Below are 19,710 nucleotides of genomic sequence, written 5' to 3' on the forward strand. Positions count from 1 at the left end.
GTGAGACTTGATTGCTGTAGAGCAGGGTGGTAGGAGTAGAGATGCTCAAAGTGGTCTGATATTTGGAAGTACATCTGAACCCATAAGGGGAGAAGGAGAGGAGGGACTCAAGTATGACTACTACGTTTTGGCCTGAGAAGCTGGGGAGATGGTGATTGCCTTTGAGATGGTAGAGAACCTGGAGAAGGTTGGAGAAATTACTGAACCTAGTGAAGACTAAGAGTTGACTGAATTATAATTATTCTACAAATGTCTGAAAGGTGATCTGAAAGGAATTTAATTTATTCCATGTGATCCTTGGGAGCCTAATGAGTGCCAGCAGTTGGAAGCCCTCTGGAAGGCATTTCATTTTAACCATTGATTAGGAATCTTCTGTTTACTAGAATGACCTAGACATGAGGGACTGCCTGTGAGGAAGTGGTGTCGGTCACCCGAATTGTTCAAGCTGAGACAGGGAGACCATCTATTGATAGAGTGACCATACAATTTATTGTCCAAATCAGGACACTTTTGAGAGTGAAATGGGATGCTCTTAATTATGCTGGATAACAGGTGTAAATCTGGACTGCTCCATCACATGAGGACCAGTGTTTATCCTACCTTACCTATCCTCCTAGGGACACCGTAGAAAGGATGCCTTTGGGTATAAAAGTTGAAATCACGTGACCTCTTGACATTCCACTCAGATCTAAGGTTCTGAAGATCTGTGGTATGTTTTATTGAACCAAAAATATTGATGCCCAACTTTTCTGATTAAGTGAAGTACACTTACAATGCAGGCAGCTTCCTGTGTGGAATGCCCTACCCACTCCTTCCCTGCTTCACTTGCTCTTCCTTCTCACCTCCTATGGGAAGCACTTGCAAAGTAGCATCCCCTGACTGTGGTTGGGTGCCCCTCCTTGGGCTCCCATAGCTCATCCAGTTCCTCTTGGTCACAGTATTTAATGCAGGCTTAAAGTCATCTACTCATTTGTTTGCCTTCACCCCCAGATTGTATGCTTCGTTTCTGCACCTCCTGGGCCCAGCACAGGGCTGGCATAGGGCAGATGTTCATGGAATGTTTATTGAGTGAATGAATGAATGAGTGAATGAAACCATTGTGAATTAGTTTTTTTTTTTTAAATGTTTATTTTTATTTTTGAGAGAGAGAGAGAGAGAGAGAGAGAGAGAGACAGAGCATGAATGGGGGAGGGGCAGAGAGAGAGGTGGGCACTGAATCTGAAGCAGGCTCTAGGCTCTCAGTGCAGAGACTGACTTGGTGCTTGAACCCACAAATTGTGAGATAATTTTATAAATAAATAAATATATAAATTGTGAATTTTATAGATTTCTAGTAATAAACTGACTAGATGTTACTAGTATATTACTAATATCTAGTATATTAGATAAGATTTCTTAGTGTACTAATTTTACTGATTGAGGAAACCATGGCTCAGAGAGGTTCAGTAACTTGCCCAATGTCACATTGCTAGTAAATAGTAGGAGAGGCAGTATTGGAACCTACTAACAACTTGGTGAACTACTTGGCTCAGATGCATACTATATCCCTTTATTCAAAACTTAATTACATGTTACAGTTTAAAGATGTTGAAAAGTTCTGCAATAATAATAATAATAATAATAATAATAATAATAAACTTGTTTAACTTGATTGACCCTGTGCCTTCCTAACTACTTAGACTGCTGTGACTGTGGAGCCTCCCCACCTCCACCACCACCTCCCCCTTCACCTACCAACATCTTGTAAACTATTAGGAAACAGCTGTTGGAAAATGCTTGGATAGTAGAAAAGAGTTGTGAACTGAAAATCTGCAGTTGTAAGTTCTTTTCCTGGCTTTGCCTGCTGCTTTTCAGGGCTTATTTTTTCATCTGTAAAATGAGGAAGTTTAAATAGATGGCCTCCCAGATCCATCCCACCTTTAAAACCCTGCAGCATTGTAAGCATGCCTGTGTTAAGCATGCAGTCATACTGGGAAAACATGGCATCCCTGAGTGTAGAGCCAGGTTTCCACTCCCTGCCAAGCTCGTCTTTGCTTCCCCAACTCTAGCAGAGCTTTGCAAGATACACAATGTTGTTAAAAATTATGCATATGTTTCCTATATTGTGTGTTGTCACCACAAGGAGAATCAGCATTCACTATGCTGCCTCTGGCACAGTGTCCAGCTGCAGGGTGAAACGTACATGTCGGGCTGGTAACCTGAAGAAGTTAGCCCTGTGGAGTATTCAGAATTTGTTCTGTGGTCCTGCAGCCCTAGGCTGAGATGGGCTAGCTCAGTAGTAGCCTCTAGTTTCTTTTCTTTTCTTTTTTTTTCCTAACATTTATTATTTATTTTTGAGACAGAGAGAGACAGAGTATAAACGGGGGAGGGTCAGAAAGAGAGGGAGACACGGAATCTGAAACAGGCTCCAGGCTCTGAGCTGTCAGCACAGAGCCCGATGTGGGGCTTGCACTCACAGACCGCGAGATCATGACCTGAGCTGAAGTCGGATGCTTAACCGACTGAGCCACCCAGGCGCCCCTAGTAGCCTCTAGTTTCAAGGGACAGGAGTTGAACCACCACGCTGTGTGACCCTCAGCAGATGCCTGTCGCTAAACCACAGTTAGGAAGTAGATAGATCATCTCTGACTGTGGACCTTGACTGCCTTTGCAGCAAGAGTCCTGTCCCTTTTATCATGATACTTTTGGGGGTGATGATTCTCCTCTTTTTCTCTTTTCCAAAAAACAGGCAGGATTATTCATTTTCTGATTTACCTCCAAAATCTCCCGTTCTTAGGATGCTTTTTCTACATTCTGTCTTCTGTTTGTCCTTTTTTTTCTCAGAAGCTTCAGAATTTGGAAGGCATGAAGAAAAAAATCAAATGGCATTCAGACTTTGTGCAATTTCCCTGTATTATACATTGAAAAGGATCTAAGTAAGCCACTACCAATTTAAGGAGCCTAAATGGAGCCTCCTTGTAAAGAATTGTAATAAATACCTTGCTGTGGAGTGCCATGATTTTTTTTACATATACTCAGCCCTCTTTGCAGAGGGAAACTACTCACAAAATCTATTAATGTTGAAGATTTTTAAAAATGTTTTAGAAAGAACTATAGAGATATACTCTTAGGTACTATTTCTGGAAATTTAGCAGAAGCAAAAAAAATTCAAAATGTAAGTAAAGGTGTTTGAAGATGTTTACTGTATTGTTATCTGTAATAGCTGCCCCCCCCCCAAGAGCAACAAAGTTTAATATAACTTGAGTGGTTCAGTGTTAGGAGATTATTTGGTAAATTATGATATATCAAGATGACAAAATATTGTGTGTGGCCACTAAAAATGTTTGTTGTGAAGTCCAGATTAAAAATAGGAAAATATTTAGTGAAATGAATGAAAACAATCAATATATAATTTGGAAAAAATATGTAAAAATGTGTATGCTGATTGATGAAACTGGAAGATGAATATAAAAATAAAATTTGCAGGGGCACCTGGGTGGCTCAGTCAGTTTAGCGTCCTACTTTGGCTTAGGTCATGATCTCACGGTTGGTGAGTTTGAGCCCTGCATTGGGCTATCTGCTGTGAGCACAGAGCCCGCTTCAGATGCTCTGCTCCTTCTCTCTCTGCCTCTTCCCTGCTCTCTCTTTCTCAAAATTAAATAAACATTAAAAATAATAAAGTTTGCAGAAGAATGGTGGATATAAATAATTTTTAATTAAATTAATAAATATTTTTAATATTGATTATTTTTTGGTGTTTCATTATAAACTTAAGTCTTTTACCTCTGTTAAAAGAAAACAGAAAAGCTGAGTAAAAATATGTTCAGTGTAGATAATTTACAAATTAAAAATGGTGCCCACAAAAGAACATTAAATAGTATCCATAATCTCACTACCCAGAAATAACCATCGCAGACACTTCAGTATATGTACTACTAATCTTTTCTTGGGGTGTGTTTATGGTGTCTGTCTGTAAACACATTTTTAAGTAGACTTGTCTACACATACTTATAAGTGGCTTTTTTCATTTTCTGTGTAGGGTAAACATTTATCTAAGCAATTACATTTTTACATTTTTCCTGCATATAATTTTTAATGACTACATTCTGTTCCTTCCTCTGGATGTATAAATAAGCTAAGCAACTCAGCCGGTCTCCTCGCTGTGTGTGCATATGATGTAGTCTTCTGCTGAGTATTATCAAATTGCTGTTATGTTGATTTACATGGACACCTCTTTGCCTAAAAAAGTAAAAAATATATATATTAAAAAAAAATCTTTTTCTTTCTCTTTTTTTTTAAAAATCCCAAATCAACTTTCTTCATACAACTGAGAAGTAAACTAGAGCACTTATTTTATTTTTTAAAAAAATTTAAAATGTATTTATTTTTTATTTAAATCCAAGTTAGTTAACATATAGTGTAGTAGTGGTTTCAGAGGTAGAATTTAGTGATTCATTACTTACATATAACACTCAATGCTCATTCCAACAAGTGCCTTCCTTAATGCCCATCACCCAGGTAGCCCATCCCCCCACACAACTCCCCTCCTGCAACCCTCAGTTTGTTCTCTGTACTTAAGAGTCTCTTATGGGTAGTGTATTATGATAAGCAAAATAAGTCAGTCAGAGAAAGACAAATATATGATTTCACTCATATGTGGAATTTGAGAAACAAAACAGATGAACGTGGGGGAAGGGAAGGAAAAATAAGATAAAAAAAAGGAGACAAACTAGATCATATTTAAGGATTCTTTGAGCCCAGTGATTCTTTGAGCGATTTTTTTCATGTTACATATAGTGAATGACTATATATAGGCTATCTACCCACTTCTCTCTTAAGGATGTGTAATGAATATTTAGAGTATACTGATTGATGCCGTGGGAATGTAGTGCATTCTAGCATGAGGAATTTCACTAAGAACTGAAGCAAAAAGTATTGAAAATTTTCATATATGTCTTAAATTTCATAAATATTTGTACTCTGTGTGAAAAAGTATGCCTTTTTCTGTCAACAAATTCTATTAATGAATACCTAATTTAGGATTTAATTTAAAATAAGCCTTCAGAATGGACTACCTACCTATTTCAATGATGAATTCATTTTTGTTCTTTATTAAAGCCTAGTTCTTTTATTTTTAATTGTTTGTTTATTTTTGAGAGAGAGAGAGCGAGCACGCACACATGGGTAGGGAGGGGAAGAGAGAGAGGGAGACAGAGAATCCCAAGCAGTCTCTGCACTGTCAGCACAGAGCCCAATGTGGGGCTTGAATTCACAAATTCTGAGATCATGACTTGAGCCAAAATCAAGAGTCAGATGCTTAACTGACTGAGCCACCCAGGGGCCCCTGAAGGAAGAGATTTTTAACTCACTGTATGCTTTCTATTTTGTTTGATTCCTTCAGTTGCTGGATTCTCCTCCGGTTTTAACTTACACTTCATGAATTTGAACAGGTGTATAATTTCTCATTGTTCACTAGTGTCAGTTGAAACTTCTCCCAGGCTGTTTTTATAGGGGTAACTGTCATATTTAAACTGTTTCAAGAAATGTTCATCTTTTTATTTTTATTTATTTTTTTTTAATTTTTTTTTTTTAACGTTTATTTATTTTTGAGACAGAGAGAGGCAGAGCATGAACGGGGGAGGGTCAGAGAGAGAGGGAGACACAGAATCAGAAGCAGGCTTCAGGCTCTGGGCCATCATCAGCCCAGAGCCCAACGCAGGGCTCGAACCCACGGACCGTGAGATCGTGACCTGAGCCGAAGTCGGACGCTTAACCGACTGAGCCACCCAGGCGCCCCAATGTCCATCTTTTTAATTTGCTTGTTTAAATGCATTTAGTTTTTAAGAGAACAGCTGTAAAGTTGTGAACCTGACATCTTTACACTTGAATATGCATAATTACACAGTGCTCTTTTTCCTGTGCCGACTGTATTCTAGGCTGTGTGTGTATAAGAAGCATAATTTACCACCTCTGGCAAGAATAAAGATGCCTTTGATATCTTCTCCATTTCTTTTCTTTAAACTGTTACTACAATTCCCTAGGGAGAGGTGAGAAAAGATGTCTTTGCGCCAGGAAGTCCATTTCTCAAGGGGACATCAATACTCACATGGCTTCTATTTACATTGTAATTGGTCACTGGCTGTCTGGTACAGCTGTTTCAACTTAAAACCCAAGACAGTTGCTATGGAGATGGTTGAGTAGAAATAGGTCAAGTTAAAATCCTTTTCCCCCTGGATATAAGGGAGTGCTGTAACTCTGGAATTGTCTCAGTTGAACAGAAAATGGGTAGGTGGGCAACCACATTTAAAAAAAAAAAGTCCTCTTTGTAGGATGAGGCTTATCATACATGCCAGTCTGCTCGACTCTGTGAGCAACACACCTACAGACCCTTGCTGTTGAAGCAAAGGAGCTTAGAGATACCATAATTTGCAGTATGACCTTGATTAGCTGACTCATATATGGCTCTCAGAAGTTATTTGTTTCATAAGTTCCTCAACATGGTAGGATAGCATTTATTTTCAAGACAAACCAGGAGTTCAAGAACAAGTTTTTAAAAACGTAGTGTTAACAGTAACAATTGGAAAAAGGAAGGCATCTAGTGACATTGGATGGGGTTTGCCTAAAATTGGGCTGGAAAACATCATGGCTTTCCCAGAGCGTGATTCCCAGGATAAGTGATGTCCTACCTCTGATTGCACTGGTCCTCTCGTGTGCGGTGACTTTGATTACCTGTTTTTTCTTCATCATGTGTCAGATGGGGAGATCATTCCTGACTATGTATCTGATGATTACAGTGAAGACTTAAGGTCTTTATCACAGATAGGCATGTGGTATAGGTACTCTTATAGGTCCCAAAGCTTCGTCTGGCTTAGGGCTTGGCGACTGTGGATTCCTCCTGCATCCTCTATACCCTACCCCCTTCTTCCCCACCCCCCAACTCTGTGGTGCTACTTGCTTCAGGGAATGGGTTAGTTTATGTGTAGATGGTTCTCACATCATGATTGTGATGAAAGTTGACAACTATACACTCTTCTTGAGAATTCTTTGGAAATGACACATGTTCTAATTTCTCAGCCTATCTTCTGAAAAGGTTGAACTGGGGGTGGCTGGGGCTCATGCTGAAGAAGTATTAGGGGGCAAATTTTCACTGATAGAATATATATTCTTCAAAAGTTCTAAGAGAATATTGCAACATGCAATAGCGTAAATGAATAACAGTAATAATGAGAGCTAACACTTACGTAATTCTTACTCTGTACCAGGCACTGTTCTAAGCTCTTTATGTACATTTCTTTATTTAATCCTCACAACAACCCAAGGAAGAGGATAGAAGTATTATTATCCCATTTTACAAATGAGGAAACTGAGACCTAGAAAGGTTAAACTAAGAAACCCAAGATCATGCAGCTTGTAAAATGTGGTGCTATTGTTCAGACTCAGGTAGCCAGGCTCCAGGATAGGATGCTCTTACTACTATGCCTCTATGAACTATATATTAACATTTAAGAAAGACGATCTTTTTTTTTTTTTTTTTTCCTGATTACCATAGTGCAGTGGGTTATTTTGCACCTCCCAGGGTGCATTTGGCAATGTCTGGAGACATTTTAGGCTCCCGCAATTAGGGGGAGGGTGCTATTGGCATCTAGTGGGAAGAGGTCAGGGATGCTACTAAACATCCTACAGGGCACAAGACAGCCCCTTACAACAAGGAATTACTTGGTCTAATATGTCAGTCATTGCTGAGGTTGAGAACTCTTATTATCGTAATATGCACTCATTCTTAAAAAAGCATATTACTCCTCTAGTCTTGACCCCCATAATTGCAAGTATATTCTTCCAGACTTTTTTTCTGAGTATACTACATATACATTCGTATGCATATATTTTACAGAATCAAATACATATCCTATTCTATAGGTTATCTTTATAACACATTATATACATATTTCCACCTCGGAGTATCTTTTGATAACTGTACAGTTTTCCTTTGGATGGATGGCTGCCAAGGCTGGGTTACTTTGTAATTTTTAATTAGAAATAATACTATAATACTGTAGATGTATCTTTGCATACTTACCTCAGGTCTTAGTATCTTGGAGAAAAACTAGGTTGTGGCCTTTGGACGAGGGCAGTGTTACTGTGGTGTCCCCTCCCCATCTCAAGCCAGTCTGTTCTTCGTGTTTCACTCTGCACATCCCTGAGATTGTTGATCATTGTGAACCTCCATGAATTCAAGTCATGTAAGCTAGGGGTCTGTTTGGGATGCGTTGCTAAGATAATGTGAAAGGTTCCAGAGAAGAGAAATCCTGGGAGAAGTGAAAAGCAGATATTTAGAATGAGAGAAAGTGTGTGTGTGTGGTGGGGAGGAAACTGAGTCAGACCTATAGCACTAGTGTGTGTAAGGTGGTACCTAGATCCACCAGTTTGAGTTTTGTAGACATTTTTAAAGGAAAATGAAGTGACTAGGTCCACATTTTGTTCTCCACTTTGTGCAATGAACCATGTAAGATAAACAAAATAATTTAAAAACTATCGATATACTGTCTTATCTTTCATTTTGAGAGAGAGAGAGACAGAGAGTGAGCAGGGAGGGACAGAGAGACAGGGAGACAGAATCCCAAGCAGGCTCTGCGCTGTTAGTGCAGAGCCCGACGTGGGGCTCGAACCCACAAACCGCGAGATCATGACCTGAGCCAAAACCAAGAATCTGACGCTTAACTGAGTGAGCCACCCTAGTGCCCCTCAATATACTGTCTTAACTCATACTCTGAGGATTCCTGGAGTGGAAGAAATCTTTTAGGAATCAGGCTCAGTGCTGGCCGACAGTGGGTGTTCAGCAAATATTTGTAACCAGAGTGAATTGAGGGGAAGAGGAGAGGAAAGGGAACAGTCTAAGAGGCCCTTGGAGCAGCCGTACCAGGGTCTGCTCTACATCAGCCAGGTCCATGGAAGCTCCCCTCTGAAGAAGGGGCTGGAAACCTTGGAGCACATGTGCCATTCGAGCTTGGGTTTGGTTGTCTTCGCTAAAGCTGTGCATGTTCAGCAGTGCCACTCTGTGGTGTGCAGTCCACAGAAATGCATATGTATACTTGCTGAAAGTCAGGAGCACCTAAAAATGTTGATAGAAGTAAACACTGTTCATAATAGATAGCCCTGAACTGGAACCCACCCAAATGCCCATCAGTAGAAGAATAGATCAATAAGTCAGTTTTTTAAAAATAGTTGCTACTGATGAAATGTTTCAAAACACAAAAGGTACAAGAAAATTAGGCAATCTCATTTCTTCCACCCAGATTTAACAAAGGTTAACATTTTGTCACATTTGTCTTCTTTACTTCTTTTATTATTTTAAGAATAGAACTTCTGGTGCCCTCTCTGATCAGTGTTGGGGGTGGGTTGGGGTTGAGTGAGTGATCTGAAGTTACTGAAACTCGAAAGTGGGAAAACCTCGGCTTTCTATGCACCTCTGCCCTTGACATGGAAGGGGTTACCTTTCGCTGGACCCTAAGCATCCAGCAGTCAAGTCAGTGAGAACATCTCCAGATTTAAGTGTCTGCAGGGCCATACTTGAAACAGAAATAAGCCGTGCCTTTCGCCTCTCCTGGTCTCAGAAAAATAAAACACCTTGCAATAGTGTCCTTAAAGGACATAATGCCTGTATCATTGAAAAATATAAGAGAATTTGTTTTTTCCCATCAGGTTGTGGTTGGAATCCCATGAATGTTTTGATTGTGCTGATATGAAAAAAAGAACAAGAACAGAGTTTGGTGTTTTCAGTGATTGCTGTAATTGTTAGCAGAAACACTTCCCCCTTCTCTTCCACTCAACCCAGCTCATCAGGGAGCAAATGACTGACAGTAGCGTTGTCATGGGGACAACCTTGAGTCTACTTCGGTTTATATTACAGGAGTCATTTGCAAATTTCTGTTCTTCGGTTAGTATTAGGAACGGTGGTGATGAAGATGTTTTTATGACTCTCCTCCTGTCATGAGGCCATGGTTGAGATGAGTTCTCTGTACTGAGTGCATGCTAGTGCCAGGCATACTCGTAAGCCCTTCATATATGTTATGTTTCCTCCTTGTCATAACCCATGAGGTAGGTATTGTTACTGTCTCCATCTAAAAGTATGAAAACAGGCCTTGGGAGGTTCAGTAGGTTGCCAGGGGTCACATCATGAGTGATTTGACTCTTGTTTTGACTGGTTCCAAAGCCAAGCTCTTAACCAGTCACTAAATGAGGCCCACTTGGTATTTTACTTGGGTAACTGGAACTGTAAAGTAGGAATTAAGGTCCTGGGAACATCTGGCTGAGCACTTCCCTATCTAATTCAACCTCTGAGGTAGGTGAGGCCAGGGTCCTGTGCCCATTTTGCAGATGAAGCCAGATAAACAGTGAACTTGCTTGGGGCTGCACATCTGATGTTGGGCTAGAAATTGAACCAGGGTCTTTTGAAAGCACACTGCAGCTTTCACCCTATGCTTCAGCTTGATATCTGACCACCTGGGTTGGACCTTCAGCCCAGCACATACTTGTAAGGTTAACTCTGTTTCCCCATGTTTTAAACAGGAGCAGTACTACCTGTCTCTCACTTGTTAGAGATTATAGAGGATTAGCTAGCACTTCCTCTTTTAAACAATTCTTGGAGATACACATCATTTAAATACATGTCTATTCAGTCATTGTGGTGCTTTTTGATATGAAATAATACTTTTTTGTTGAAGATTTATTTTTGATAGTCTGGTAAAAGTATTTGTTTGGTAACTGATATGGAAGTTGAAGATCATAAGTCAGATTTTTTTCTGCACATACTGAGTCATTGTTTTTCTAGAGTCCTCCTAACTAACCTCAGCTTTTCTGGGTGTTGCTTTGAGGTTGCAGCTGCTCCCTGGTGGTTACCTGTTAAAGGCGCTAACTGGAGACACCCAGAAGGACCAGACTCTACTGTTCGACACAGGTGAGGCTGGTGGTTCTTTCCCTGGTGGACATTTTTAATTGCCAAAAAGATTCCTGTGCTGTTGAAAAGGAACTCGGTGGCCATCTTCATCTGTAAAAGAGTGCTAATGACCAACTCTCGTTGGTTGGTAGGAAAATAACATAGGAGGAAATAACATATGTGGAGACCCAAACACTGTTGTAACTCATAGAAGGCTCCTAACAAGTGACTTCTTTCTTCCTCATTTGGCCTCTCAAAGAGTTTGCTTTGAAAAATTTTTTCCCCCTTTGACAGGCCTATTATAAATCTCTTGACATATTTAATGTTTGCAACCTGTCTGTTTGCTCTCTCCTATGAGTGGGTCACGATGAGGAAGAAGACCATCTGTGCTGTGGATAAGTAGTTGTGTCTGGCCAGGTGGTCACTGTGGAAACTCAAGCCTTGTGTATAGGATTCATGTTATCTCCAGTCCTGGACTGACATACTTTGAGGCCACCATCTGACTCAAAAACCACAGAGCTGCAAGTCGGTCAGCCAGTCTCCAGGGTGGCAAGGAAATAATTATCTCAAGCAAAAATAGAGTAGCACTTTAAGCCCTGGAGATGGAGAAAGGTTGGGTCAGGACTCAGCATCTCAACAGCCTAAGAAAACTGTTCTCCTAACCCACTTTTTCTGATGGGAATTTTGAGCCTCTATTTTTAACAACATCCCTGGTTATTGCCCTCATTGTCAGGGAGCTAAGAGCTCATGAAGTTCAGCTTTAGGGATATAGCCCCTTGACGAAGGGCAGAAACCTTGCAAAGCCTGAGCTGGCAGCCTTCGTGGTAGAAATAGACTGTGAGGCAGAGAGTCATAGAATTCTTGGGCACCACAGGTTGACTGGGCCTCTTAGCTCCCAAGTGGTATTTTCTTTCATGAACTTAATAGAAGAAAAAGCTAAGGCAGAAGGAAAACCCAGAGGGGAATGTATTTTTTCCACTGAGTATATTTTCTTAGCAAAGTATGTCTCTGATTGCTGAAAACAGTAACTGACACGTAACAGGTACTCAGTAAACATTTGTTGAAGGAATAAATGAAAGTCATGGTGTAATTGCTGGAGGGAATTCAGAGGTGTTTAAGGAATGGGCTAGGAGTGTGTAGTTCACTTGAAAAAGGGTGAACAGGGAATTAGAATTATCTAGTGCTGTATGAACGTGCGGATCCCCTTATTTGCAAACTTTCCCCCTAACCTTCCTTATCCTTCTATGCCCTTAGAAAAAATACTCATTTGGTATCTGCTAGCAGGAGGTGCATATAGCTGACTAATCTGTAGTAGAAAGGCACAAAGTTTAAAGCCAAGCAACCTGTGCAGAGGAGGGGAAAAGCAAGATTGTGCAGAGGGAAAAGTTGAGATTATAATGTAGGCCCAAGAAGTCCCCACTGATCCCTTTGAGGGCTTTGGGGTAAATAGGGCCTGTAGGATGGAGCTGTGGGTGTTCTGAAATGGCTGGACCTTTATGCCCCTACTGTGGTTAGTCATTGGCTGTTCTTAGGTGACTCTCCACAGCTGTGGGAGACCCTGAAGGGGCACTCCCAGCAGCTGGAACAGCACTCCTTCCTTCGAGGGGGACATGGGGGGTGCATCTCCACACCCAGTGTACCAAGTGAGATTCTCTGGGGGTCTAGGCCTGCCTGCTGGGGAGGACATGTTTTAAGTCTAGTTCCAAGGAGGATTATAACCCATTTGGGAGACTCGGATGTCAGACACCTGTGGTGGAAAGTGACAGATATGGCACAGCTGGGGGTTTGATTGGACTGAGATTGGACACCCAGATTGGACTGAGGGTGATTATAGGCGCTTTGCTGAAGCTGGTTTCTGTTTCCTGTTCTAGTTCGTGCCCCTCTACACTCTGCTTTTGCTCTTCCCCAGGCCTGATCATCCAGTTCTGCACGTCTCCTGGAACGATGCCGTGGCCTACTGTACGTGGGCGGGAAAGCGGCTGCCCACGGAAGCTGAGTGGGAATACAGCTGTCGAGGAGGCCTGCAAAACAGGTACTCGGAGGGTCTCACCTTGCCTAACTATGTGTTGACCTTTTTCTAAATCTGTGGAACTTACTTCGGTTAGAAAGTTGATTGAAAACAAGAGCTTTTTCTTCCTAGGCTTTCTTCATCTGCATGAACTTACTAGGAGACACTGATGCCTGGGTCACCAAAGCGTCAGGTGAAGTGGGCTCCCTGCAGCCCCAAAGGGTGCTTCACGCATTCATCTCCCTATGATCTTAGAGAGTCCTCCTCAGAGCCTCTTGGCAGGCTGCCTTGCGTTTAGGATTTTCTTATTTTAGGCATGTCCTGAAGCAGTGGTATTTCTCTGCTTCTAGAACCATGAGACAGAAAGCTCATGTTTGGGTCACATCTTCTAGGAAAGGCTCCTTAAAATAGCAGAGGCTTTTTAAAAAAGTGTGGTGTGATACTGCCTGATTGTGCTACCATATAAGTCCACAATGATGCCTACTTTCCCAGCCTTCTATAAGCCCTTCTTTTAGCTATGTGACTTATTGCAGGCCTCTCTAGTACCCGGGAAACACGGAGATTGTGGTGAACTTGACATGAGCTGGTTGTGCGGAAGTTTCAAAAGCAAAACAGTTCTGGTTAAAAGCTTTATTTATTTATATATTTGAAATGTAAAACGTAGTTCACTCAGAACAAGTGAGCAATGCCCTCTCTTTCATTGCATTCCTTCTCTTGACTTTAATCCAGAAGCCTGTGCCTGTTTGACAGGCTGATGCCTGTGTCTCTTCTGACAGACTTTTCCCTTGGGGCAACAAACTGCAGCCGAAAGGCCAACATTATGCCAACATTTGGCAGGGCGAGTTTCCTGTGACCAACACTGGGGAGGACGGCTTCCGAGGGACTGCGCCTGTGAGTAGCGAGGCTTCTGGAGGCGAGCGGCAGCCACAGAGAACGCGGACATGCGCGGAAGGCATTGCGCGCTCTCTGACCAGTCTGTGGCCGTCTTCCTGTGTTCATCCGCCTGTGCGCGTGGCAGTTCCTAATAATTAATCAAATATTCTTTTTCATAACACAGTTTTCTTTCTGATTCCATCATACTTAGAGAAACTTCGGAAAACAAAAAGAGTATAAAAGAGAAAATTAAAAGGACTTGGAATTTTGCCACCCAGAGATAAACCTTGTTAGCATTTTGGTACATTTCTTTCTGCTCCTTTCCATGTTTATTGATGCTAATAATAGCTGGTAGTTAGTGTTTGCAGTGTGGCAGGCTTGGTGCTAGGCCATTTTTATGAGTTAATGCATTTAATGTTAATTCAACTTTGTAAAGTAGGTACCATGTATTTTATCCTCATTTTCCAGGTGGTCATTCTGAGGGACAGAAAGGTTAACTAACTTGCCCAAGGATATGCAGCTGGAAAGTAGCACAGTTGGAGTTTGAACTGGGTCTGTTTGTTTCCAAAGCCCATGTTCTGAACTACCATATATGCCAGCATATGTTTTTCTGGTGTATATATAGCTGTGTATATGTGTATATATGTGTGTGTATACACACACATACATATATGCATATATATATGTGTGTGTATATATGTATATATATATATATGTGTGTATATATGTATATATATATATATATATGTATATGTATATACTTTTTACATGTTGCTTTTGGGTCATGCTGAATGTAATACTTAAAATCTTGTTTTTCCCTGCTTAATATGAGGAACAAATACATTGTCTTTCAACAGATGGATAACCTGTCATTTGAATAAGGCCTAATTTATTTGCCTTTTATTAATCATTCACTAATTTAGGTTATATCTGTTGTTTTGTCATGTTTTGTTTTTGCTAAATAATTTAACAAGGAACATCTTGTACATAAATATTAAATTGTATATCTGATGATTTGTTTAAGATAGATTTCCCAAAATGAAATTAATGAGCCAAAGACTAGTAAACACTCTTGGTAAAGGTTTTAGATATATGGCTAAACTGTTTTCCAGAGTGCGTATCGCATACTTCCCTCCACAAGTATATAAGAGTTCTTTTCTCATTGCTCTTTTGCTGGCAAAATCGTACACTAATGAAGCAATGTTGGAAATATTTCATTTTCTCCTAACAGTGAGGAAAGAAATCTTGCGGTGGGGAAGTAACACCTTACTGGGTTTGTTGTTAGAGAGAATGATTTTCTTTCAACACTCTTTCAAACAGTTGTCATTTTTTTCATATTCGTATTTTTGTTTCACACAAAAATAATTCTTCCAAAATTTACTTATAAATGTAACACAGATACATTGTTTGGAAGATGGCCAAATGACTCTAAAATTTGACTGAAAATAATAAAGTAGTGAGAAAGACCCAGACATTTTTGGAAAAGATGAAGAGTGGAGAGACACTTGACCTACCAGAAATCTAAAAATAGTTTGAGCTATAGTAGTTAAAGCATTATAGTTTCATTTTGGGGGGGCAATTGATGTAAATAATAGATTGCATGAGAAGATGTAGCCTTCCAAGAGGTATTGGGGTGCATATGTGTATATATAAAATTCCATATATATGTGTAAGCATGTGATAAAGGAACCAACACAAACCAATGGGAAATGATGTACTACCCGAAGGAAGCAGAAGACTAATCATTTGATCTAGAAGTTGGTTCCTCCAAAGTTTCCTTTATGATAGCTACTACTCTCACAAGCACATAGTTGTATTCAGCAAAATGAGGGATTAGACATGTCAGGGGCTAAAGGAGTTCCACCCTTTCTCAGACTTTCCATGGGTGGGAAACCTAGCCAATGATGGGCCACCTTTGGTCAGCGAAACTGGAATTGTAGGTGCTCGGTGAGGATGCTCACGAGTCCCTAGGAAAGATGTTGGTAGATGGAGGCAGTGGGACAGTGGCCATCGAAGTGTTATACACTGCCACGGAGTGTGCAGCAACTCACCTGCGGTGCGCTAACCTTCAACATGGATGGCTCAGAACATTGGGCTCATACCCGGCCTTCTTTGGTAGCAGATACATTAGAAAGACTGGCACAAGGGCCTTAGCAGCCTGGGTCCCCTTCCTAGATGGTAGGCTGTGAGAAGTAGGGCTACTGCAGTAAGCCTTGAATCCTAAGGTGTGGGCTTCCGATGGACCAAATTATATAAGCGCCTGTCAGTTTTAGTAAAAGGCCATGAAAAGGCAAACAGTCATTTATCCTTAAGGGCACCTGTTCAGAAAACACAAAGTTCCCTGTGAAATAAGGACACTTTACAGATGTTTAAAGTGGGAACATTTAACTGGGAGTTCAGCAGATGTCTATCCTGGAATATATGCACCAGAAATTACCTCAAGAAGCAACCATGCAAGTTCCTAAGACAAAATTAGAACAGTTCCCAGGGGCCCTCAAAGAACCAATTTGAGAGACATGACCTGGGGAGAAAGAAGCAGGAGGGCACAGGAAGGTGGCTTCCACCTGTGTTTGGAATGAGACTTAGCAAGATCTGTATCTTCAAAATAGGACTGTTGACCCAGACAGTTACCTTGAGTCCACTTGAGCTGTTGTGTCCACACAGTCTGTTCATTAGAGAGAAGGAACTTAACTTCAATGGTGGGGTGGACTACAGTGAAACAGCTCTCTCACCTGATATTTTATGTATGCTATTACTTCTGGTCTGGACGGAGCAAACTATTCTGACCACAGTGAATCTTACAAATTGGATTTTTATTTTGTTAGCCACTTTCATACAACTATTAGTGTGTTTTGGTTTTAATGTATAGCAATCATTCAGCAGGTTTGAAATATTTCTCATGCACATTTGTTTTCTTGTGAGGTTCCTGGAAGGAAGCTTTGGTTAGTGCAATTAATTTAACAATGAGCAGTTACACAGTTTCTTCTCCTTTATGGCATACTCATAGATGGTAATTTTAGGGATGGTGACTTCCAGATTTTATCTCACTTAAACATCAGATTTTTTAAAGGGGGAAGAAAACCCCAAAGTTTGAGTCAATTTTATTTCCCCATCTGAATGGTTTAAGAGCACCAGATAGGTTAAATTGCTTGCTCAGTAGCTGCTAAGTGTGGGCACATAAAAAGGACCTCAGGCACATGAACTTGAGCCCCCTCCGCTTGTGTGTTCTATGAGCCTGAGAAATGATTCTTTCCTCCAGAATGTTTGTTGCATCTTTTAATTGCTCTTGTGCCCCTGGCTCTTTCTCTTCTCTTCTTGAAACAAATTAATTTCTTCTTTTTCTTTCTATTCCTTGCAGCTATTATCCCACCTTACTCTTTCCGATCATCTCTAAATTCTTGAAGAACGGTTTATGCCTGTGTGCTCTCCACCTTTACTGTCTCTCTCAGTTTAGAACTGTGAACTTGATTCCAATGAGACTCTTCTACCTTTGTAGAGGAGGATACAGCCAGAAATCTGTAACCGGAAATCTCTGCAGCCAGAAATCCTCTCCCTCTTGGGAATTTCTGAGACATTTTTTCCCCACTCATTTCCCTACTCATCCCACTCTGTCTTACAAAATTAGATTTTTTGTTTTGGGTATATATTTTTTCTCCCTCAGTAAGCTCTTTGATGTCTTTACGCCATTGATCCCTTCCTGCCTTCACTTGACATGCATGGAATTACTGAATGATGCAGTAAATAAAGACTGCTGTTTCCATAATGAATGCTGAATATGGAAGCAGAGTGGCAAAATTTTTTAGCTTTCCAAATTATCCAGATGAAGTTCTTTTAGGAAGTAGCTTCATAACTTTGAAGTGCTCTGAACTGCCCAAGTATCAGGTGCTTCCATATTCACGTGTCAAATGGAGGTGAATTTTTAGTTTATTCATTTCTTTAGTCCTACGTCATTAGTATGGGGAAAAAAAACCCATGGTTTTACAAAAACATATATATTTTTGTATTTTATATTATTATTTTTATTTTTTACAAAAATATTTTTTAAAACCCAAAGATAGGGGCGCCTGGGGCGTTTAGTTGATTGAGCATCTGACTCTTGATTTCCGCTCAGGTCACGGTCCCAGGGTTGTGGGATGGAGCCCTGTGTCAGGCTTTGCACTGAGTGTGGAGCCTGCTTAGGATTCTCTCTCTCTCTCTCTCTCTCTCTCTCTCTCTCTCTCTCTCTCTCTCTTTCCCTCTCTCTCTCTCTCTTTCTGTCTCTCTCCTCCTCTCTCTCTCCCTCTCCTTCTCTCTCTCTCTCTTCTTCTTCCTCTCCCTCTCCTTCTCTCTTTCTCCCTCTACTCTCCCTGATTGTACTTTCTCTCTCTCTCTCTCTGTCTCAAAAAAATAAATAAATAAATAAAAAATAAAAACCCAAAGATAACTTGATATATTTTCATTTAAAAAATGAAAATTTTCTTTATGTTTGAGAATTTCCATTAAAAAATGTTGGGAAAATATTTTAAGTCGCTAAAATAGTGTAATTGTCTACACTAACTTTTTCAGTTAAAGTGTTTTCTTACCCCTCTCCCTTCCCTCCTTCTTAAAAAAGTTTTATACTTTGGCTCTTTGTCTGTGACAATATTATGTGGCAGACTGTCTGACCTGCCTTTGAAATGTGATATGATTGCTTGCTGATGAATCTCAGTTGGCCTCATACTTCCAGGTTCCAGAGACTGACTGCAAACCTTTTCTTACAAATATGCTTGATAATGAAATCACATTTTCTTTAGAAAAACAAGTCGTCTCAGTGTTTTGATGATAATGACTGAGGCTTAAAGATAAGATAGTGAGTTGGAGGGGACTGGTGGGTAGAGAGGACAGAAGTGACTTGGTGTTTTTTAACGTAAAAGACATTATGTGGCCACATATCTTAGCTCTGATGGTAAAACTTATAGTGGGTCTGATATGATGTTTCTGTTATGCTTTTGAGAGTTGAAATCATCATCTCCCCCCTCCCCCATCAGGTACAGATTTGGTCATTATTTGTCTGTTAGGAAGAGTTTTGTTGGCTTCCTTACCATGTAGTATAAACTCTCCTTAGGTTTCTAAACTCCCCTTGAGAAATCAAAGCAAAACATGTCTCTTTCTTTGTTTTTACATTGGCCAAATTGCAGTTTGATGGTCAGAATGAAAATTAATATTCATACCTTGAAGTTCTACTTCTTTTAGTGCATTTTTGCAGCAAAGAGATTTCCAAAGAAGGTGAGTACTTTGACAGCATATTCCCTTTTTTTAATTTTTAGGTCGACGCCTTTCCTCCCAATGGTTATGGCTTATACAATATAGTGGGGAACGCATGGGAATGGACTTCAGACTGGTGGACCGTTCACCATTCTGTTGAAAAAACACTTAACCCAGTGAGTATCATTCTCAGACTGTATCATGAGAAGATTATATCCATCCCCTAGGCGGTCTGTGGCAAGAATTTCATGTGTTTCTGAAGAGTATTTGTCTGCTCTTGAAATTAATCTTGGAATTTCCCCAAAGGGATATTAAGTACGTGTCTCTCATTTCAAGTTTAAAGCGCTGTGTAGAAATATCTACAAGCATTTTATGTACTTCTGGATGGTGATGGTAATAATTATTTGAGTGAATCTGCCTATAACTTTAGAAATTATTATTCAGCCTCATAAATTTGATCAGAGTAAGATATCTAAATAACTATGCAAAATTCATTAATGTTTTTAGTAATAACCAGTGAGATATGCTAGATGGTATTTATCATGCAGCTAAGTGCCTGAGTTTTGATTGGTGAAATTTTGATTCAGGAGTGTTATTTAGAGAAAAACAAGAAAGTATTTTCTGGTCAATGTTGAGTCAGGAAGTTGAGTCATTTAGTGATTATTTCCTGCACTCTGCAGTATGTCAGTTCAGT

The 19,710-nt window shown here is 40.2% G+C and overlaps 1 protein-coding gene across 2 annotated transcripts in view; it reads left to right on the forward strand.

Moving 5' to 3' along the window:
• SUMF1 (sulfatase modifying factor 1) overlaps positions 1 to 19,710 on the forward strand; it is a 94,591-nt gene that overhangs the window by 35,054 nt on the left and 39,827 nt on the right. The window contains exons 4-7 of one of the 2 annotated variants that reach the window (XM_027042518.2): positions 10,851 to 10,933; positions 12,822 to 12,944; positions 13,697 to 13,811; positions 19,079 to 19,192. In XM_027042518.2, coding sequence (XP_026898319.1) covers positions 10,851 to 10,933; positions 12,822 to 12,944; positions 13,697 to 13,811; positions 19,079 to 19,192 — 435 coding nt within the window. The remainder of the gene's footprint in view (positions 1 to 10,850; positions 10,934 to 12,821; positions 12,945 to 13,696; positions 13,812 to 19,078; positions 19,193 to 19,710) is intronic. The other variant, XM_053219030.1, reaches the window with a different exon arrangement.

Source organism: Acinonyx jubatus, chromosome A2 (assembly GCF_027475565.1).
Source record: "Acinonyx jubatus isolate Ajub_Pintada_27869175 chromosome A2, VMU_Ajub_asm_v1.0, whole genome shotgun sequence".
Taxonomy (NCBI): domain Eukaryota; kingdom Metazoa; phylum Chordata; class Mammalia; order Carnivora; family Felidae; genus Acinonyx; species Acinonyx jubatus.